General features: G+C 44.7%; 1 protein-coding gene and 1 pseudogene across 1 annotated transcript; both read left to right on the top strand.

The window, feature by feature from the left end:
* The first annotated feature begins 1,254 nt into the window (after window positions 1–1,254).
* Window positions 1,255–3,984, top strand: LOC108891898 (START domain-containing protein 10-like; annotated as a pseudogene).
* Window positions 3,985–9,919: 5,935 nt separating this feature from the next.
* LOC108891899 (arf-GAP with Rho-GAP domain, ANK repeat and PH domain-containing protein 3-like) lies at window positions 9,920–23,093 on the top strand. The gene is given in 13 exon segments (XM_018689248.2): window positions 9,920–10,107; window positions 16,863–17,025; window positions 17,130–18,065; window positions 18,476–18,516; window positions 18,670–18,752; window positions 18,924–18,991; window positions 19,476–19,715; window positions 20,504–20,573; window positions 20,740–20,860; window positions 21,765–21,779; window positions 21,782–21,948; window positions 22,119–22,225; window positions 22,856–23,093. Coding segments are annotated over 12 exon segments (2,145 nt in total). The 5' UTR covers window positions 9,920–10,107; window positions 16,863–16,951; the 3' UTR covers window positions 23,079–23,093.
* Window positions 23,094–23,316: the final 223 nt, after the last annotated feature.

Genomic DNA, 23,316 nt, shown 5'->3' with positions numbered 1-23,316 from the left:
TCTTCATGTCTCAGTCCTCTCCACTCAGTGTTTGTCTCCTGCTAGTTTGATGGTTAACAGCTCCTAATGCTTAGAAATGGGTTTATAATATTATGATTCATAAACCCTGCTGTTCAGGGGAAGTGAAGGCATCATGTAGTTCACTGAAACCACATCCTCTTTGACCAATAAACTGACACTGAACAAAGACCGTTTCTACATGTGAAGCTGTTTTAATGTTAATGGTGGTGTAGATGTCATTTTCCTCATCACTTCATCTGCAGAGTTTCTGACTCAGGTTCTACTGAATTCAACCCAACAACAATGTCCTGGACTCATCATCACTAAATCTGCATTATTACCTGCTTATTTCAGATTTCTCTGATGTTCCTGAACCTTACAGTAACATCATCTGTTGTAGCAGAAACAGCTTTACCTGGATCCTAACACTTGATCACAGAACAGTAATGTTGTCCAGCTATAACACGGGACTCTAACTAAACAAAGTGCTGTATTAATAACAGAATATTTATAACACAACATGGACACTTTCCCACTGGTATATGCTGAACTGTGACTCTGATCCTAACGTGACTGAAAAACATCTGAAGGTGAAGACACCACGTCAGAAAATTAGTATAGTGATAACACAGTGTCCTTGATAGCTGCTGTGTCCAACACTAATGATTCTGTTCTATTCTGTTCAGTTTATTCTGATTCAGGCTGCAGTTCCTCTAATGTCCACCAGATGGTAATGTGTTTTTTACACATTCATCTCTCAGGACACACTGCTGTTCTGGTTTTAATCATTCATGGGTTCTGGTGTTAATAATGATAATCCTACGGGTTCCTGATCTCTGGAGGTTTAACTGAGTCCTCAGAGTATCAGACACATATTTCTATCTCTCTGTTGTGTTTATCTCTTCAGTCTGATCAACAGTAACAGATGATTTCTGCTGAAACTACCAAAGGAATCAGAACAAGTGAGAAGTGCTGAGAGTTTAAATATCTACAGTTTGATTTTCAGTCACTTCCAGTCAAAAAAATCTGAGACCAGGATCTGATGTGAACCTGCAGAGAAACAGGAAACTGGTCACACCTTAACTTTAAAAGGTGGAGGTCCTCGGAGGTTTGTTTGTTTCAGTTGTTCTCTGGTCCTAAAACTCATTGTTTTGAATAATGTGTCACATCAACAGGTTTAGATAAAGGTTTATAGACTCTGATGTTACAGCTGATCAGAGCATCAGATGGTTCTAAACAAACTGTATAAACCAGTCAATTCTGTCTTCAGTAACTGACCGTCCTCCATCTGTCTGTCTGTCTGTCAGATGAGGATAGTGTGTAAAGACGTGACGGCAGAGACACTGTACGACGTCCTCCATGACACCCCCCTACCGCAGGAAGTGGGACACCAACATGATCGACACGTATGACATCGGCAGACTGACCGTCAATGCAGACGTCGGATATTACTCCTGTTAGTTCAGCTCATGACCTCAGTCAGCATCTCCTGACCTCTGACTGGATCAGAACTGGATTCTTCATTTATCCGTTTCTGCAGCTCTCATGTGTCTCATCAGTGTTTTAATGTGTTTGAAGGGAAATGTCCGACTCCTCTGAAGAACAGAGACTTTGTGACAATGAGATCTTGGCTTCCTCTTGGCAGCGACTACCTGATCATCAACTACTCTGTCAAACACCCGGTCAGTGTTTCTATTCCTATTTGTAATTGTATTTCAAATTAAGCTGGTTGTGGGTTGTCATGGTAACACAACACACTCTCAGCTTTCAGAGCAGCGACGTAAAGAAAACAAACACAATCAGGACCACATTCAGATGCCTTCAAATGAAGTCACGATAGAAAACAACAGAGGGACTGTACCAGGCCGGGGATCAACCAGAGACCTTTAAAACACATGGTTGTAGGTTAGCTAACTGACCCAGAGAGTTGTAGTATGGCTCTTATTCACCCTGGGTTTGATGTTGTCATTTGTTCTGACTTTATAAACTAGTTACTGTGAGAACTGACAGATAAAGAGCATCAGTCTGTTCAGAGAGGTTCATGTTCAGGTTTGCATCCTGGTTCTAAAGTTTGGGATGAAAACAGTGAACTAAACCTTTAAGTGAAATGTTTCTTCTGCAGCAACATCCTCCTAAGAAGGACTACGTCCGAGCCGTGTCTCTGCTGACTGGGTACCTGATCCAGTCCAACGGAGCCAACTGCTCCACCCTCTACTACCTGACCCAGGTGGACCCCAGAGGTGAGGCTAACACTGACCTTTACAGTAGTCTTTAAACGCAGCACACACACCCTCATCCTCTGTGGTCAGTCTTCACACTGCAAGTCTGTGACAGGAGCTGAAGATACCTGCAAGGAACAATCAGAAAACAACCAGTAAACAGCCAGAAAACAACCAGAAAACAAAACAACCAGAAAACAACCCGTAAACCCAGTTTCCCTCCAGGTCCTCACAGTAACATCTCGTCCTCTCTGTCTGCAGGTTCTCTACCAAAGTGGGTGGTGAACAGAGTATCTCAGTTTGTGGCTCCAAAGGTAAAAACCATCAGTCCATCAGGGTCCAGTACTTGTCTCTGTGTCTCTGTGTCTCACTGTGTCTCTGACCTCACAGGCCATGAGGAAGATCTACAAGGCATCTCTGAAGTATCCGGACTGGAAGAGGAAGCACAACCCAAACCTGAAGCCGTGGATGTTTCCAGAGCAGAACACGCTGCCGTGCATCAGCGTGTCGGAGCTGACGGTGCAGAGAGCCGACTCTCTGGAGAACATCGACGAGAGCGGCCTGACTGAGGAGAAGACGCACCACAGCGACGATGAAGAGACTTAAACACATATAACACAATATCCATCTCTCTCTGCTTTACTGTTTCTTTCTCATTTCTTTCTCTCTGATGATTCTGTGCCTCCAGGTTCAGTTTAAAGAACAAAACCCTCCTGTTGGTGAGGTTAGTGTGGTTAAAGGCTCTGCTCACCCTCACAGGTGTTTCCAGGTGTTTCAGGTGTTTCCAGGTGTTCAGGTTAAACAACATGCTAGAAATGAGTGAGGTCACCAAACGTGTAAGAACATACAGTGAAATAGAAGTACATCTGATGATTAATAGTAATTACTGATAATCAATGGAGTGAAAAGCTGATCAGATTTTCAGTGATGTGATAAATTCGCTCATCTGTTAAACTGGAACTGAAATGATTCACTGGTCGTTAAAATACCTGATGAGACGTCATTTAACATATTTAATCAGAATAAATGATCTGATTCCATCAGTGAATACATAAATGAAAAGGTTCAGAGTCGGAACGTCCTCAGGTGAAAGTCTCTGTTTCTGAGCATCAGCTCAAAAACCTGTTGTACCATCAGTTTACCACCGGGGGGTGCTGTCATCCACACTGTGAGGATACAGATACAGATCTGAAACTTGTCCTTGTTAACACTGATGAAGAACAGCTGAGTTCACTTTAAATATGTTTCACTATGAACTGACCTGAATTCACCTCTGCTGTCACACTCTGATGATGATGATGATGATGATGTCTACAGGGTGATCAGCTGCTTTCAGTCGTACTGTTCAGTAAAAACTGAGTCATGTGACCTTAGATGTCCTCTCATGACCTCTGACCTCCTCTGTGATTGGGTCCCTGTAGACATTCAGATTCAGTCTCATCGTGTTTAAACATGTGTGTGTGTGTGTGTGAGAGAGAGAGAGAGAGAGAGAGAGAGAGAGAGAGAGAGAGAGAGAGAGAGTCTGCAGTACCTCCCAGTGGACACACACCTTCACTACAGCCTCAGGGTAACAGGCGTCAGGTGAATAATCTCCTCCTCTACAGGCTGATCACTTCCCAATAATTCATCAATAGAAATATTGATTAAAGATGTTTAACCTGAGTCAGAGTCTGAATGTTTGATTGAGGAGGTGAAGCATCTCTCTCATAAACTATCTTTGTTTTGTTAAACAGATTCTACTTTAATCAATAAAGTCGATATTTTTCTGTCAAACTGTTGATTCTTTTCTTTTTAACATTTTAAATAACAGCTTTGATTTTACTTTGAGGATTTTAACCATCATGCAAGTCAAGTCAAATTTTATTTATCGCCAATTCACAACAGAAGTTATCTTGAGGCACTGTACATATAGAGCAGGTCTAGACCGTACTCTTTATCTTATAAAATTTACAGACAGAGACCCAACAAATCCCACCATGAGCAGCACTAGGCGACTGTGGCAAGGAAAAACTTCCTTTAAGAGGCAGAAACCTCGAGCAGAACCGGACTCAAGGTGGGCGACCATCTGCCTCGACCGGTTGGGTTTAGACAGAAAGAGAGGGGGGTGGGGGAATGGGGTAGGAGAAAGACAACATTGCAGATACACAGACTAAGTCAAAATGTAAATAGTAATAATAATAATAATAATAATAATAATAATAATAATGATCATTATTATTTTTATAGCTAAAGGGATAATAATGACAAACAGTGAAACATTAGTATCACTAACACTAATAAATGTTCAATTATTGTTGCATCATGGGTTGAGCTGGATCATGGGAGCAGCAGGAGACTCTCCAGATCTGGAGGCAGAACCCTGCAGTGAGAGACAGTAGCAGAGAGAGAGAGAGAAGCACAGCCTGGGCAGTAATGTGCTTGAGGGAAGAAACACACAGTTAAAGTGATGCAGTGATATTAAGACAGTTTATAGTACTCTTGTCGGCAGGACATCATGGACAACATTTACTAACTACTAAGCTTAACTAATGCACTGAGACTGACCCAACTCGCCGAAGGACAAATGGTATCCTGAAATAGGAATCAGAATAAAAGAGAATAAAAATGTAAAATCATGCATAACAGAGAGATGTGACGTGTCTGAGGACCTGCCGTCTGGTCTCTGAGTTTAGTCCTGAGCTTCAGGAGTTATTGATGAACCAATCAAAAACTCAGGTTGACCACAAACTGATCACAGACTGATCACAGGTCAATCACATGATCACAGCCTGATCACAGGTCAATCACATGATCACAGACTGATTACAAGATCAGTAACCATGTGAAGTGTCTGTGAAGGCTCTTCTTCCTGTCTGTGCTGTCTGACGACGCTGTGACGCTACCTGTACCGTACGCCGTGATTCTGTGAGGTCGACACTTACTCGCTGCTCCGCTTTCTCTCTTCACTTTCTGTCCTATAGTCTTTTGTTACACGTTATTTGCTGCTGCTTTGTACTAATCTATCTTACTTTTGATCGCTACCTGTGTATTGATATTTCCTCTGACTTTAGCCTGTTTGTTGTTAGTTTAATTTAGCTTAGCTGTTTGTAGCCTCATTAGCCTAATTTAAATTGTAGCCTCACCTCTCACTCCTACAGCTAACCTAGCTTAAAGTAACTACTACCATGGCTTGTGTTAGCTGTTCTGTTCTTGAAGACAGGGTGTCTCTGCTAGAGAGACGTGTCCGTCAACTAGAGCAGCTCCTTTCTCCTAGCATTACCTTAGATATGACGGGCACTCCAGATAGCGTTAGCCACGGGCTCGACAGCGAGCCTGTTAGGGCTAGCTTAGCCTCGTCGGCAGTGAGTGCGGAGTTCGTCCCTGTCAGCCGGCGGAAAGGGGCACGTAAGAGCAAGCGACCGGTTGTGTGGCCTGGTCTGCAGTCGCCTCTCCCGACTGCAAACCGGTTTTCGACTCTTGCTAGCCCCGTTGGTAGTCCTGTGCGCCCGCGTGTCTCCCCCGCTCCCGCTGACAGGGCTAAACAACACACTCTAGTCATAGGGGACTCCATCACTCGCAATGTCAGATTAGCTTCGCCAGCCAATGTTTACTGCCTACCTGGGGCCAGAGCTTCCGACATTGAGGATAATCTTAGGGTGCTGGCATCACGCAGGGAGAAACAGGGGGCTCAGGTACACTCCACACCTAGTTATAGCAACATTGTCATTCATGTCAGCACCAATAATATTAGAATGAAGCAGTCTGAGGTCACCAAAGCTAGTTTAGCTAGGACGTTTGAGTTTGCTAGAAAGATGTGTCGGCATCGATTAGTTGTCTCTGGTCCTTTACCCATGCGGGGTAATGATGAGGTGTACAGTAGATTAACGTCTCTGAACCGCTGGCTGGCTCGTCACTGTAGTGAGCAGGGATATAGTTTTGTGGATAACTGGCCTTCTTTCTGGGGCCGTCCTGACCTGCTGAAGGCAGATGGTCTGCATCCTACTGGAGCAGGCGCTGCTATTTTATCTAGGAATATAGACAGGTGTTTACGTCGGGTTTGACAGTAAGACACTAGTGATCGGCAGGTCGCAGGTGAGTAGTAAACCTGCTAGGTCTTTAGGTGGTGCGGTTTTGGAGTCCACTAGCTTAGATAGCTTAGATGACGAATCTAACCAGGATAATTTGCAGACTTTAGATGCTCAGCCTGATCTACTGCATTGAGACTGTCTCCATTCCCCGCCGTACTATTCACAAGTTTCCTAAGTTTCTAAACCACCATGTACAAAACACCACTCCTGCCACTGGTGACAGTGCTAGGTCCCATAAAGTACTGAATAAAAGGCCACTTAAATTTCCTAACAGAAACACTAGATGCCTCATTCCTATTAATACTTCATCTATAGGTACCTTGCCACACCAGGCTGCTACCAGCAGCTCCAGGCTCAATATGATCCTCAAATTTGGCTTCATAAATATTAGATCACTTTCTACCAAGGCATTATTGATAAATGACTTGATTCTTGAACATAATCTGGATATGGTTGGTCTATGTGAAACATGGCTTAAACCAGATATGTTCCTGCCTTTAAATGAAGCTTCCCCACCTGAGTATGCCAACGCACATGTTGCTCGGGCTACGAAAAAAGGTGGGGGCGTCGCTTTAATTTATAAGTCTTCCTTTGGTCTAACCTCAGCTCTTAATCTCACTTTTAACTCCTTCGAGGCTGTAGTATTGAAACCTTCTCCAGTAGCTTCTGGTCCCCATGACCAGGGAAATAGATTGCAACCACTCAACCTTGTGGTACTTTACAGACCACCTGGCCCCTACTCACAGTTTTTAGATGAATTTGGAAATTTTTTATCATGTCTTGTCACATATAGTGATGATATCCTAATTATGGGTGACTTTAACATTCACCTAAATAAGGCCTCTGATCCTTTAAATATAGCTTTTTTGGCACTTATTGATACTTTAGAGTTCACACAGTCTGTACATGAACCTACTCACTGTGGTGGTAACACTCTAGACCTGATTCTTTCCCGTGGGATTGAGGTGTCTAATTCGGAGTCATGGAATTAATTTTCACTGTTATGCTGATGATACCCAGCTATATGTGCCTATAAAGGCTGATAATGCCTCTGAAATTAGGGAACTAGAGATCTGCTTGTCATCTGTTAAAAGCTGGATGTCTCAAAACTTCCTGCTTCTTAATTCAGACAAAACTGAAATGCTGGTTATTGGCCCAGCACGATATAGACACCAGTTCGATCATGTAACTATATCCCTTGACAACTGTGTTATCTCTCAAAGTACAACAGCCAAAAATCTGGGTGTCACACTTGATCGTACTCTTTCCTTCGATCAGCATATTAAAGACATTACAAAGACTGCCTTTTTTCACCTACGCAATATAGCTAGGATTCGGTCTTTTCTTTCCATGGCAGACGCTGAAATTCTAGTCCATGCCTTTGTTTCTTCTAGACTGGATTATTGTAATGTTTTGCTTTCAGGACTACCACGTGCTAGCACTAAAAGTCTGCAAATGGTCCAGAATGCTGCAGCTAGAATGCTGACCAAATCGAGAAGGTTTGACCATATTACCCCAGTTCTAGCCTCCCTTCACTGGCTCCCTATTCATGTTAGATCAGACTTTAAAGTTCTCTTAATGACTTATAAAATTCTAAATGGGCTAGCCCCCTTATACCTGTCTGATCTTCTTAACCCTTATATTCGCTCCCGTGCTCTGCGTTCTCAGAGTGCAGGGCTGCTGTCTGTCCCCAGAGTCAAAAAGAAGTCAGCAGGCTGCAGGGCCTTCTCCTATCGGGCCCCCTTCCTCTGGAACAACCTCCCTACTGATATTAGACAGGCTGACTCAGTTGAGGCCTTTAAATCCAAACTAAAAACTCATCTTTTTGCCTTAACTTTTAACTAGCATATTATTCTGGTTCCTATTTCAGGATACCATTTTGCCTTGGCGGGTTGGGTCAGTCTCAATGCATCAGTTAAGATTAATAATTAAATGTTGTCCATGATGTCCTGCCGACAAGATTACTATTAACTGTCTTAATATCACTGCATCACTTTAACTGTGTGTTTCTTCCATCAAGCACATTAGTGCCCAGGCTGTGCTTCTCTCTCTCTCTCTGCTACTGTCTCTCACTGCAGGGTTCTGCCTCCAGAGCTGGAGAGTCTCCTGCTGCTCCCATGATCCAGCTCAACCCATGATGCGACAATAATTAAACATTTATTAGTGTTAGTGATACTAATGTTTCACTGTTTGTCATTATTATCCCTTTAGCTATAAAAATAATAATGATCATTATTATTATTATTATTATTATTATTATTACTATTTACATTTTGACTTAGTCTGTGTATCTGCAATGTTGTCTTTCTCCCCCATTCCCCCACCCCCCTCTCTTTCTGTCTAAACCCAACCGGTCGAGGCAGATGGCCGCCCACCTTGAGTCTGGTTCTGCTCGAGGTTTCTGCCTCTTAAAGGAAGTTTTTCCTTGCCACAGTCGCCTAGTGCTGCTCATGGTGGATCTGTTGGGTCTCTGTCTGTAAATTTTATAAGATAAAGAGTACGGTCTAGACCTGCTCTATATGTACAGTGCCTCAAGATAACTTCTGTTGTGAATTGGCGCTATATAAATAAAATTTGACTTCACATGATCACATGATCACAGCCTGATCACAGGTCAATCACATGATCACAGCCTGATCAGAGCCTGATCCCAAACTGATTACATGATCACAGACTGATCACAGACTGATCAGACGATCACAGACTGATCACAGACTCTCAGTCCAGTCTCTGCAGCAGCTGCTTGGCCTGTTTTTCCTGTGGTGATAAGGAAAACTGTGTGTGACTGCATCCTCCTTTAGAGGCTGAAAAATGCAGCTTGAGTCCGGATCCTCTCAGAGCTGTATTGTCTCAGGCTTTTCCTGTTTCCTGCCTGTGCAGCTCCGATTGTTGTTTGGAGGAAACTCCACCACTGTCCAGCTCCTTACTGCTCTCTGAGGACAGGACACTGTGTTCACAGAGGACTTCCTCACTGCTGGACCAAAGGACAGAGGTCTGCTGCAGAAATATGAGGAGGACGTTATTAGTCCAGATCCTGCTGAACCCTTACCTGTTCCCTGGTTACAGAGCAGCCTGATAAACCAGGTCCTGGATCAGAGGGGTCATACCGGCTCTGACAAAACACAACACAGAGGCCTGAGGATAATCACTTTCTTCTTTATACTGAAGAATCAACTCTCATGGTCTGCATCACATGACCTCTGACCTCTGATCTCTTAACCTGTTCTCACACATCTGTAATAAAACAGACCTGTTTAAATCTTATTTTATTTGTTATTACATATAATAACTTATAGTTTACTAAATTCATTTATTATTTTTTAAATTTAAGTTTAAAAATGATTAAAAACATGAAAACAACATTATTTTTGATATATTTTATCATTTTAACTTTTAAGTATCTGGTTATTTTGTTCTTATTAACGGTATTATATTTGTATATTTATTTATTTTGATGATTTATTCATAAAATAAGGAAATAATTCTGAAATTATTACTTTCATCATGTTATCATAATCAGATTATCTGGGGTTTTACAGTTAATTTAACTTTATTTTGGAAACAGGTTTACTAACCGGATGTATATAATTCTCTTCTGTCCAACACTTTTATTTTGAAATGTGTAACCGGAAGATGCAGCAGTGGTTGTTCAGTGTAACTTGACCTCCCTGCTCAGAGCGGAGTTTCTCCTCCCAGAGCTTCCAGTCTGACTGAGACCTGCTCCGGACTTTACTGGGTTATTTCCCGGGACAGAAACCTGCAGAGACCCCAGAGACCAGTGCACAGACCTGAAACACACAAGAAAATAGCCCGGATCCGAGGTGAGACACTTTAAATCTGTATTTTACTGAGACTAGGAGCAGGTCTGATGTGAGCGGGGCGGGGGGGTTCCGGTCTGTCTCGGTGAATCCTGTAGGAAGCAGCTCGTCCCGCTGTTAGTCCTCCTCAGTCCGCACCACAGGTCCTCACACAGTCCTGGTTTCAGACTCTGGTCTCTGTCGCTCTGAGCTGTTTCTGTGTGAAGTAAAGGAAAGACGCAGAGAGGAAGTTTGGACGCAAAGACGCATCTCTGATGATTCAGTGTGAATGAAAGACTCAAACTCTGAGTCTCAGGGACTCAGACTCAGTCCTGGATTTCATGGCTCTATTGGTTCTCCCAGAGACAGTGATGCAGTGATACAGTCAGACAGTGAGACAGTCTGTAGTCAGTGAGACAGTTAGACAGTGATGCAGTGAGACAGTCTGTAGTCAGTGAGACAGTTAGACAGTGATGCAGTGAGACAGTCTGTAGTCAGTGAGACAGTGATGCAGTGAGACGGTCTGTAGTCAGTGAGACAGTTAGACAGTGATGCAGTGAGACAGTCTGTAGTCAGTGAGACAGTTAGACAGTGATGCAGTGAGACAGTGATGCAGTGAGACGGTCTGTAGTCAGTGAGACAGTGATGCAGTGGGACAGTGAGACAGTCTGTAGTCAGTGAGACAGTGAAGTGGTGGGTCAGTGTGAGACATTCAGGAGCGCGGGAAACTGGGCGTTCACATGCAACACAAACATCCTGTAAAGAGGAAACTGAGCTTCCTGTTTCAGCTGAAGGTTCAGAGTGAACCAGATCCCAGTCTCTGCAGACACCTGAGTAATACTCAGTGTGATGTCACTGTGATGTCACACAGGAGGACACTCTCCTCTGACATTAGCAGTGCAGCTAAATCAGGTGATTCACTGTTTTCATCCAACATCCTCCACCTCTATCCCTGTGTCAGTCACTGCTGATTGGTTAGAGGATATTTTCCCCCACCTCCCTCCCTGATTGGTTAGCTGTGTGCAGGTGAGACAGCAGGTGTTTCTGACAGTTTTAATTTGAAGTCAGGAGACTGAGATCAATAACTCTGATCAGAACCAGTGAGCAGTGATCAGAGCAGCAGCTGAGGATCAGACGCCGGGGCTCAGACCTTCAGCTGTTTACCTGTGCAGGTGTTAGTCTGTGAGCTGTCAGTGCTTTGCTCAGAGACATTGAGGCAGCTGCTGTGTTCAGGGCCGAGTTTAATCAGAAGCTTTTTCTGCTTCCTGTTTTTACAAGTTTTTACGTCATTTTCAGAGTAACAGCATCAGACTCAGCTGATTACAACAACAGTTACATCACACACAGGATGGACAGGGTGTGTGTGTGTGTGTGTGTGTGTGTGTGTGTGTGTGTGTGTGTGTGTGTGTGTCTAACCACTTGTTCTCCTGAACAGTAACAGGAAGTCAGACCAACCTTCCTCTTCAGAAACTCTCTGAGACAAACTGTTGTGATGTAATCAGCTCTGTGTTTACTGTTGAACTGACCTGAGATCAGCTGTTTACTGTTGGAGGGTGGGGTCCAGCAGAGAACCAGCTTCATCCTGAATGAAAGATCTGGATGAGGTTTACTTCAGTTTCACTTTGTTTTCTCAGTTTTTCTCAGTCCCATAATAAACTGTTATTTTCATTTTTCACTCTCACACTTAATTACTCACTGACTCTCTCTCTCTCTCTCTCTGTGTGTGTGTGTGTGTGTGTATGTGTATGTGTGTGTGTGTGTGTGGTGCGTTCATGTGCTGCTCTGGACATTCTAAACTTCAGCTAAAACAGCTGTTGTCATGTGACTCTGAGCAGCTTCTTCTGTAAGTCTCAGATTCCTACAGCACATGAACGCACCACAGAGACGTCTCCTTTGTGTTCAGAGTCCTCTCAGACTGAGGACAGACATCATGTCAGGTCCTTGTTCTGGTTCCGGTCCTGGTCCTGTTTCTGGTCCTGGTCCTGGTCCTGGTCCTGGTCCTGGTTCTAGTCCTGGTCTTGTCTCCCCTCACACCTCAGAGTCCCCAGTGTTCCCAGTGTCAGTGTGTGGTTCAGTCTCTGAACAATCAAGCTTCTGTTTGTCATAATAGAGCCTCACTGTTATTATACAGCCTCGCTCGCCCACCCCTTCACTCTCTCTCTTTTATTTGTCCTTCCTTTCCTCCCCCTCTTCTCTCGCTCATTCTCTTCTCTCAGTGGAGGTGAAGAATGAAGGTCAGTCTTTTCCTCTCGCCCCAGCCCCCCCCCCCCCCCCCCCCCCCAAGTCTCTGGAGTCTCTCATGGTCAGACTCACTAACAGAGGCCTTTGTTTGGGGAGATGTTGTTGATTTGATTGACAGGCCTCTCAGCGAATCACTGGCTCCGTCATGACTTCCTGTCTCAGACGCTGAGTCTGATGTTTGTTGTAAACAGAAACCTAAACTAACGTAGCTTCAGTCAGACTAAAGTAACAGTTCAACATGTTGGGAACAGTCTGGCGGTGGTTAGCTTAGCTTAGCTTAGCTTATCTTAGCATAAAGAGTCAGTCTCTGACATGTTGCATCTTGTTTTCATCTTTTCTCAGGAAACAGTCGTGATGAAAATGTCATGGTCTCAGTGTTGAACAGAAACAGATTTAATGACGAACTGTTCATTTAAAATAAAGATCAGTTATGTCTGAAGAGCTGCAGCTAATGATCAGAAATAAAGTTCTCAATTGATCGATTAATCATTGATCAATGATGTTTAAAGAGAACAGCTGTTTAATATTTTTGTTTAAAACTGACTGAAACGATTGATCAGTTGATGGATTAATCTCTTATTATCTCTTATTTTCAAAGGTCAGGAGTTGATCCATGTAGCTGATCATCATGAGTCTGACATCCTGAATTAACCTGTGATAGACTGTACAAACGTTTCTTCTTCTTCTGGTTCAGTGTGTGAACAGCTCTGTGACCTTTTTAACTCGTTCCCTTCACAGAACAGAGAAATGAAGAATCCTTCCTTCAGTCTGAATCAGGATCAAACTGTTTCTGTCTGTGAAGCTGATGTGAAACTAAAATCACAGTTTTCATATCTGTATTTAAGTTCAGAGACAAACTGATCTCTGACAGTTAAGCAGAAGTTTGAGGAGGTTCAGATCCAGAGAGACTCTGCTGAGGTTACAAACTGATCAATGATAGTAATCACACGAGGATGGAAAGAACTGCAGAGATGATGAGGAGGAGGAGGGAGAGAGCTGACAGGGGAAGAATAGATGGATAGAGAGATAATGGAGGGATGATGGAGGGATGAGAGGAGGAAAGGGTGTGTTTAGTGTTTGGGGAGAGGAGGGAGGAGCAGAGGAAACGTAGGTGTGTTCTGAATGAAAACAGCTTTTGTTTTTAGTCTCTTTGAGCTTCATTAAGTCTGTTTCATGTTCAGACTGAAACAAGTTTCTACAACAAATCACTCGTTAAACTTCAACTTCTGATTTACACCAACACACCCTCCACCAACACCAACACATCCTCCACCTACAACACTTTACACCAACACATCCTCCACCTACAACACTTTACCAACACATCCTCCACCTACAACACTTTACCAACACATCCTCCACCTACAACACTTTACACCAACACATCCTCCACCTACAACACTTTACACCAACACATCCTCCACCTACAACACTTTACACCAACACATCCTCCACCTACAACACTTTACCAACACATCCTCCACCTACAACACTTTACACCAACACATCCTCCACCTACAACACTTTACACCAACACATCCTCCACCTACACTTTACACCAACACATCCTCCACCTACAACACTTTAAACACTTTAAACCAGTGGTTCCTGCTTCTCTAAGATATAACTGTGAATCATTTTCTCTCATTCACCTTTAATGTGGTTCAAATTAAATCTTTTTAACTGAAGATGGACGTCCTGAAGGAGGCTGTGTGTGTGTGTGTGTGTGTGTGTGTGTGTGTGTGTGTGTGTGTGTGTGTGTGTGTTTCCTCTGCAGCAGTTTGAAGGACAGCTGTATCCTGTGTTTTGTTTCTGCTGCAGATCTACAGATCTGATTATGACCACAGGATAGAGATAAGGGGAGGGGGCTGGCGTGGGGGTTGTTGGGGGGTGGTGTTTGGAGAAGAACAAAAAGGAGAAGAGAAGAGAAAATAATTAGTCTCCTACTAAACTCAACAATTTATATTCCACCAGTGATCTTCTCTGTATGTGTCAAAGGTCAGAGGTCATGTCCCGAGTCCTCCTCTTCTGTGTTTTGGTTCAGCTGTTTACACATGAACACATGAACCAGACCTGACACCACCTTTTCATGTGGACCCAGGTCCACTGATCCAGGACCAGGTCCAGTTCACAGTGTTCACAAACAAACTGGACTTGGTCAAGTGTTCTTGAATCCGGGCCCAGGTCCTGATGAACACTTTGGTTCAGGTTTGGTTTTGGTTCAGTTATAAACGGTGGAGACTGAAAACAGAATCCAGAGGATGAGATTTCATCTCTGCAGTGAAACATTCATGTTCAACTCTGCAGATCTTCACACAGACTCTATAATTCTGCCTCTGGTCTCAGGTCTGTGGTCTCAGGTCTCAGGTCTCAGCTCTGTGGTCTCTGGTCTCTGGTCTCAGGATCAGTAGCTGCAGCACTCAGAGGCCTCTGGTGTTGTGGAGGTGGAAGTAGGATGGGAGTGTCTGTATCCTCTGCTCTGTTTCTGTCCTGCTGCTTTTCCTCAGCTCGTTCTTTATCTGCAGCCTTCACCGACTTCCTGCCTCCCTGAAAACCTTCATTCTTCCTCTGTGGCCTTTGGCTTCGTTTCCTCTCAGATCAGACTTTCCTCTCCTGGTTTCTCTCACTCCACCTTTTCCAGGTCGCTCCTGTTTACACCGACTGAACCTGCATCTGTTTCAGTCTGAGTTTAACGTCACGTTTTCATTTCCTGCTCAGACAAATGATCTAATTTGTGGACTCGTCATCGTCCTGTGAATCAGCTCTAACTAACATCTGTTAAAACTTATTCTCAGTTTCACAGCAGATGTGAAGGATGAGGAGGTGACCTTTGAGCTCAGGTGAACCAAAGATTTTTCAGTTTTAGTTTCCTGAAGCTCAACTGAATCTCTTCAACTCAGTGTTATGTGTCTGTGGTGTCAGACTCTGCTGGACTCTGCTGGAATCTGGTGAAGCCTGATTCTGTGTGGATTTAATCACCTTTCAACCTGGTTTTGGTTGTTGCAGTTTAAAGGGGTGTAAGATGTCTGTAGTTTTATATAAATCCTGGTTCTGGCTTAGCCTGGATCAGAGTCTGGTTTTACTGGTTTAATGTGGAGCAGCTGAAATCTGGAGGAAAAATGTCGACAGGAGGAAGGAAACTGCTCTGACTCACTTCCTCCTCCTTGGCCTTTGTCTTCATCCTGGACGCTGCTAACCTCTGAGTGTGTGTGTGTGTGTTCAGTTATTTTTACTCTGTGGTTTACACTCAGTGTCAGTTTGGTGTCAGTCATGTTTTCAGTGTCTTCTGTTTTTGTGTTTTTCATCCCATCTTTCTTTCCTGCAGCTGTCATTACAGATCAGCTGACTCAGAGAGCGACTGTTTCTACACATTGTCTCATTCAAACTTTATTCATGAATCAGTGTTTCTACTGTTACAGGACAAACAGGAAACTGCTTCTTCAGACAGACAGACAGAGCCTCACTCTGAATCAAAGATCAGTAACTGAGATTTATGTCTGTGTAGGTTCTCAGTGATCCGGGTCATGGTAGTCGTTGAAGGCAACTGGAAACTCAAGAAACCTAAAAAGAAGTCCAGTTAAGACACCTGAGATTTAATCAGAGGATAAACTCCCTGCAGATGCAACAGGTGTCGACACAAAAGACAAAAGCAAACCACACAACAATTCCCTCACAATTCAGATCACCCCCCCCCCCCCCCCCCAAACTTTGACAGTCTGGTTTCACCAAAGCTGTTGAAGATCACAGATCAGAGGAAACACATTCCAGCCTCTTTCAGGAAATCTGGACACACACACACACACACACACACACACACCTCACGCACACAAACACACACACACACAGCTATTTCTTTGAAAGCCCTCCACTCTTCAGCTCAGGGCAATGAGCCTCGCCTCAGCTGCAGGCACTGCCTGTATCCTGTGTGTGTGTGTGTGTGTGTGTGTGTGTGTGTGTGTGTGTGTGTGTGTGTGTGTTTGTAAGGGGAGGCGGTCTTTGTTTCCTGTGTGTTTTCATATGTGTGTGTTTGTGCTTCATGTGAACAGTGGCATCATCTCCAGTGGACAGAGGGTAGGGTTGACATCATCTGATCGATCAGCTGTTAAAGAGGATCAACATGTTGATTCAGTCATTTCTAAAAATAATCGTGACACTGTCACATGACTCTTTGTGTGTGTGTGTGTGTGTGTGTGTGTGTGTGTGTGTGTGTTTCTCTCTTTTCTTCACTGTCCTTCACTGTCCCTCCGTTCATGCCCCCACCCCCCACCCGCTGTCTGCACAGAGGTCAAAGGTCATCCTGCTGCAAACGCTGTGAAACAATCCTACAGCTGTTTCTGCCGCTGACATCATTTTTTGTTCTTCTGCTGTGATTTTATTTGGCTCGGAGGGGGGTCGTGACCTTGAGGGGTCAAAGGTGCAGTTAAAACAGCCGTCTGCTTTTCTGCCTTGGGGGGGGGGGGGTAACAGCCACATCCTTTTTAGTGTGGTGAGCCCCCCCACAGAGAGCCGTCAGTGATGTTGTGTGTCTGTCTCTGCAGATGGACAGCCGTCATCTGTCCCAGCTGTAGGTCAGTGATGGCCGTCGTGTTTCCTGGACGAGGAGGAGACGACGTCAGATCCAGACTCCATGTTGGTCGTCATGGCCTCCCTGGATGGTAGCACGCCGGTTGAGACGCTTCTGGCAGCGATCCATCTGGAGAGGTCAGGGGTCGGGGGGTTATAGCAGAGGGATATGTGCACAGTGTTGGGTAATATCATCAAAACAAAAACCTGCTGAGCTGTTTACTGATGTCTGCTCTCTGCAGATACCTGGACATTTTCCGTCAAGCTGGTCTCCTATTGGCTAGAGACTTTACTCACCTGGATCATGACGCCTTTGTCAGTCTGGGAATAACCGCCACAGGACACAGGAAGAGAATCCTACGACTGGTCAGTCACATCCAGAGGACTGAAGCTCAAAGAGCCAATCAGAAAGCAGTGACTGATCTCCCACGTGACCGCTGTCAGTCTGTGACGGACATTTCTTCTTCGGAGCGAGGCTGTGGCGCCGCTGCGCTCCATCAGTCCACGGGACCCGTTAACTTCGAGGCGTTTAGGAACAGTTCGGCTCCGAACCTTGGCGCCATGTTGACGAACTCAGACCCCAATGGCAACAGAGTCATGGTGAAGCCAGTTCCCAAACCCAGAACTGTCTTCAACCGCCGCAGGACTGCACCCATCCACTTCTGTCCAACACCAGACCCAGCCCTGCCCAGGAGACTCTCCCAGGAGTCCATCTGTTTCACTGTGTTAGAGGGTCTGACCTCAGGGGATACACCTGACAACAGGTTGACCTCTGACCTCAACGACAAGTCGACCAGCCGAAGACCGAGTCAGGTGGAGAGGATGAGGCGGAGTTTGTCTTTTTCAGACGCTGGGGGGTTGTTACCTCCAGTTCCCCCGAGGCTGAACCGCGGGGTCCCCCCCTCAGTGTTCAAGGGGTCCCCTCCCTCTTCTTCTTCACCTGTACAAACAGAGCAGAACCAGACTCACTCTTCACTGACTTCTGGTAGTCTGGACATCAGCAGGCTCTCTGGATCCCCACCCTCCACTTCACCTAGAGGAGGGGGGATAGAGATGATCTCTAATGAGATCTACTGGGGCACTTTACCTGGATCTACTGTCCCCAGTGGAGGGAGGAGTTACTGCAGCCAGCAGTCTGCTCCTCCAACTCCACCCAGACTAACTCCTGAGAGGAACAGGTACGTCACTCTGATGCACTTTTGTCCAGACCAGGGACTAGACCAGGGTTTTGGTGCAGCTTGGGGTGGTGGGGGGGGGTATCCCTTGTTGGACAATGTTTGTAACTTAGTGAAACAGACAGAGGACATGTTGGTGGAGTAGAGACGAGTGTCTGGGCTCCCCTGGACCAGGATTGGGAACACTGCTGTAAAGGGCAAAATGCTTCAGTTGTAGTTTTCAGGACATGTTTGTTGTCTGATGCATTTCAGCCTGTTGCCTTCATCAGGGTCCTAACATATTCCCAGATGTTCCCAGATGTTCTCAAGTTATACGAAATGTGATCCAGTTTCAGACCAGTCTGTCTAAATGTAGTGGACTCTCTGAATCAGTTCCTTTATAAATCAAGTACTGACTGTTTGTGTGTTTTCAGTGGCAGCACTTTAAGTAACAACTCTTCAGGATCAGCCAGAGGTGAGTACAGGACCCCCCACCCTGGCCTCAGCCAGTATTAAAGAGTTTACAGTCCTGTATGTTTTGAAGGCTGAAAGTTAGAGCGGTGTTGTTTGTGGTGTAACAGACAGAACATGTGAGCAGGTTGTAGGTTACTGTTCTTCTGTTTAACAGCTTCGACAGACGACCCTGAGGAGGAGATCAGTCCATACTGTGAAACTGTTTTCCAACCCAGAAGACATCCACACACCTGTGAGGTGAGAAAAAACAGCTCCTTCACTGTTTCCTTCTTTCATCATTATGAATGTTAAACAGACATTTCAGATGAAACTAAAGACAAAGAAATCAGTCTGAAGTTGTCTGTAGTTCAAAATGGTGTAATTTTCCAGTCTGTGATGATAGAAATGTGTTTTATCTTGTAAATCCAGAGTGAGAGAAGCAGACTGGAGGGAAGAGAGACAAGGAGGGACGAGGAGAAACATGCAGAGGATCATGGGTAAAACACAGCACACTGTAAAATGATATTAACTGTGGAGTTCTTCAGGGTTCTGTTCTCAGCCCACTTTTATTATCTCATTAGATGAATAATGTTTATATTATTTGTTTAAGAGTATCCATAATCACAGCAGATAGGACTATATTATCTGCATTAGTTGCATGCAAATAAATACCAAAGTTATTTATATAAAGTGAAATGTAAATGTTGGCTGAGAACAGAACCCTGAGGAATCCAGAGTGTAGACATGCAGATGATACCGTTTTATATGTGGGATCCTTGAATATTTTTCGGTCTCATATTCACTGAATCACAGTGAGAAAAGATAAGGAATAATTTTGTTTACACTGATCTGCAGCGTCCACAGACTTCACAATAAAAGACTTCAAGGGATGAAACTTGATCTCAGGTTCTCAGGGTGTGATGTCTTATTCATACAAACACGATCGTCTTCGATGAATAAAGTTTTTGTTTGGATCCTCAGGAGTCAGAAGTTTTCCTGGACGAGGCGTTTGTCTCAGGCTCTTCACTCCGGAGACTCTCAGGGTTATAGCACCGTTGGAGAACCTCCACCCCCTCTCCGCTGCCTCTCCCTGCCCCCCCACACCTTCCCCCCAGAGACTGACGAAGACCTGACCATCTCCCCTTACGCCAGCTACACCTCCCTGACTGAGAGAGCCCCACCCATCATCAGCGGCTGGCTGGACAAGCTGTCTCCACAGGGGTGCGTTTGATTTAAAGACCAAGTTAGACTAGGGAGAGCAGGTTTCAGGTTCTTGGGAAGTTGAAGGGGTCTTGAGGAGGTTCCTGAGGCTTTTCAGGAGGTTTTAGGGGCCTTGAAATTTTTCCACCGTCTTTAAATAGATTTAATAGATTTAGATTTTCCAGGGGTTCTTAAGCAGGTGTCTGAGATTTTTAAGGAAAACTGGTCGACACAGAGTCTCCTGATCTGTCTGAATGTTTCGCCTTTGTTTTCACCTGCTGATGATGTTCATGTACAGTGTGTGTTTCTGTCTTTGTGTGTTTGTGTGTTTGTCAGGGATCAGATGTCAGCTGTTCTGCTGCGTCTCCTCCTCTCTGCTCCTCCCTGTGTCTCCTCCCTCCTTAGGAGCTGCCTCTGCCTTGTCACCTTCTTCTCCTCCTCCTCTTTCTCTTCTTCCTCCTCTGACTCTTCATCCTCCAGTCGGTGTGTGTTTGTCTCTTCCTTCTTCCTCCTCAGTCTCTGGTTGCTTTTTAAGAAATTTTCAGGTTTCATCAGTCAATCAATAATCAATCAAAATCAGTACAGATTCAGATGAACTGTATCTGTTATAAATTACATCTGGGCCAGTGAACAGTGTTGATTCTCTTCGTCTTTAATCTGGACTATTTTACCTTCAGAGCTCAGACTCAGGTTGTTCATTGATTTTTAATAATGTGATGTCATAACTGTGTCTGTGTTGTGGACCAGTCACGTGTCTCGTATTTATTGACGTCTCTGGATCTGATGTTTCTATGTGTTTTATTTTTTAGGAACTATGTTTTCCAGAAACGTTACGTGAAGTTTGACGGTAAAAACCTGATGTACTTCGGCAGCGAGAAGGTACGAAGAACGTTGATTAAAGCTCTCAGGTTCTCGGTTCTCCAGAGCAAAGAGAGGATGACAGCTAAAGTCTGATTTATCCAGCGCACCTGATAACGCACCTGTTGTTTCATGCAGATTCATGCAGATCATGTTTTTAAAGATGGTTTTCTGCTCCGTGTTTCAGGATGTCTATCCTAAAGGAGTCATCCCAGTGGGTGCCATCCAGATGGCCCGCCCAGCCAAAGACAATAAGTTTGAAATAGTGACGAGTCAGAGGATATTTGTGTTCAGGACTGACAGTGAAGGTAAAAACACTCACACTGTTAGAGTCTCCAGTCCTTAGATATGGTGGATTAATGTTCCTGAAATTTCTCATTCTGTCCAGGTTTGTAAAAACAGCTCCAGATCAGTGTAGGAACTCACCTCTATATTACTGAGTGATTCCGTTTGGGTTTTCTCAGTGTGACTGATAAATGAACTGGTTTATTCTGGACTGCATCAGTCAGGCTGATGATACATAAAACCCATAAAACTGTGAGTCCTCTGTAACTCTCTACAGTCCTCAGTGAGCCTGGCGGGCCATGTGACCGGACTCCAGCTGGGACAGACAAAAGACTGACCCACTAACCTGCTGCATTCAGACCGCTCTGAACCACAGGCCTGTTGTCTCCTGCAGATAATGGAGGGGAGTTTTATTTCTGCGGGGTGAGACAGGAAGTGGATCAGGGCTCAGTCTGAGTTTATATATCATCTGTTGAAAACAACTAAGTAACAAACACACTGTTCACAGCGACATCTCCTCACTCACAAACAGACTCAGTAACACGCAACACTGAATAAACACCTGCAGCTGATCTGCACTCAAGAAACATGAAGCTTTGTTTTAGAGTTTAATGAGTCCGGGTGGTTTAAGAGACTGAGAACCAGAACTAACCTTATTTAAACCTCCCTGATGTTACTACACAGACCTCAGACCAGTCCGACTGTCCTGAGCTGAAAACCACTGAAGTCACCACTGAACCCTGAAGTCCTCACAGATCACTGAAAGGCCTCACAGACCCCTGAAGGCCTCACAGATCACTGAAGGCCTCACAGATACCTGAAGGCCTCACAGACCACTGAAGGCCTCACAGAGCTGCAAATATTAACTGACTGTGTTTACTTCTTTTTGAGACTCAGGAACTAACCTCAGTTTCTCCTGTGTGTCAGTGCTGAGGCGGCGGTGGTGTCCACACTGCAGGAACATGTCAGGGATCAGCTGGTGTTCGGTCGGCGGCGGTTCGGTCCTGGTTCTCACTGTCAGAGACACGGAATCCTGGAACTGAAGGGAACCAAGTCCAAAGTCTATGCCGCCATCAACACGGATCAGATCTGGCTCTACAAGAGTGAACAGGTGAGACACACCTGCTGCAGTTTAATAACTTCTGAGCTTCACTGACAAACTCTGGATTTAATATTTAAAAGTGTCTAACTCAACTTTAATTCTCTTGGTAAGATGAGGATTTATCTTCAGTAGGTTGTTCGAGAGGTTGTTGAATGAGTCGCTAACGTCTGTGTCCACAGTGTTTTCGTAACGGAATCGGCATCACAGTGATCGAAGCTCGAGGAGCGACAATCAGAGATGGAAAGCACAAGAGCTTTGACCTCATCACACCATATAAAACCTTCAGGTATCGTCAGACGCTGCGTCATCACGTCAAGATCAAAACTTTATTAACTCAAGTTTTTAATCAACATCTGTTTGACTTTTATTGGATGAATAAATGAATGTTCTGTGGATAGATGAACATGTTTCAGTTTAACAGTAAAAAACTGACTTTAACCAATAGGTCTTTGTGGTAGAAACAGGAAACGCCCCGCCAAAATAAAGGACGATCCTGATGAAGCTCTGAGTGATGTGCAGTCAGCCAGTGTTAATTTAAGGTTCTTGTCGTGTTTCACTTCTCAGCTTTAAAATCAAGCAACCTTTTTCACACCTGACTGAAGAATCAGTCTCCCAGCTCTGTAGATGAAACTGGAGTGTTGGTCCTCTCTGCCGGCCTCTGCCAGGCTGAGCCATTTGGTCCCAAAAGCAGGTCACTGAATCAGAAAAAGCTTCTTAAGCTAATTCCCTGCAGCTCTGCAGCGGTCCTCAGAGCTGCTGCTGATTCAAACTGTTCATTTTTCTCCAGAGACAGAAACAGTTGAGTTAGTTTCTCTTCCTGTGTTGATGATTTAAAAAGAGGATTAGTCTTTAAAATGTTGTTGTTATGGCAACTGTCCACCAGGCTTCACAGCAGTCCTCTGTTTCATCTCCTCAGCTTCACAGCAGAATCGGACCGAGAGAAGCGGGACTGGATGGAGGCCCTGCAGGAGTCAATCGCAGAGACTCTGTCAGATTACGAGGTTGCCGAGAAGATCTGGTCCAACCGGTCCAACAGGATGTGTGCTGACTGCAAGGCCCTGAACCCAGACTGGGCCTCCATCAACCTGTGTGTGGTCATCTGCAAGAACTGTGCAGGTAGGATGTCTAGACCCGGTTAGATCCCGCAGAGCTTTCTGTTCTGTTCTTTCTTTCTCACAGTTGCGTTGAGTACAGTTTGTTGATGTGAATTCATTACTGTGTTGGACAACACACAACAACCAACAGGAACATGAAATAGTAACCTCTCAAAACCAGGTAACAGCTGAGTTTCCTCCTGTTAACACCCATCAACCAAATTCCCAAACTACCATCCAAGACACCGCACTCCACCAACCACCTATCAACCACCCACCACCT

The sequence above is a fragment of the Lates calcarifer genome, unplaced genomic scaffold (assembly GCF_001640805.2).
Source record: "Lates calcarifer isolate ASB-BC8 unplaced genomic scaffold, TLL_Latcal_v3 _unitig_2053_quiver_1924, whole genome shotgun sequence".
NCBI classification, from domain to species: Eukaryota; Metazoa; Chordata; class Actinopteri; family Centropomidae; genus Lates; species Lates calcarifer.
The sequence above is the reverse complement of the archived record's forward strand: the minus strand, read 5'-3'. Positions and strand labels throughout refer to the sequence as shown.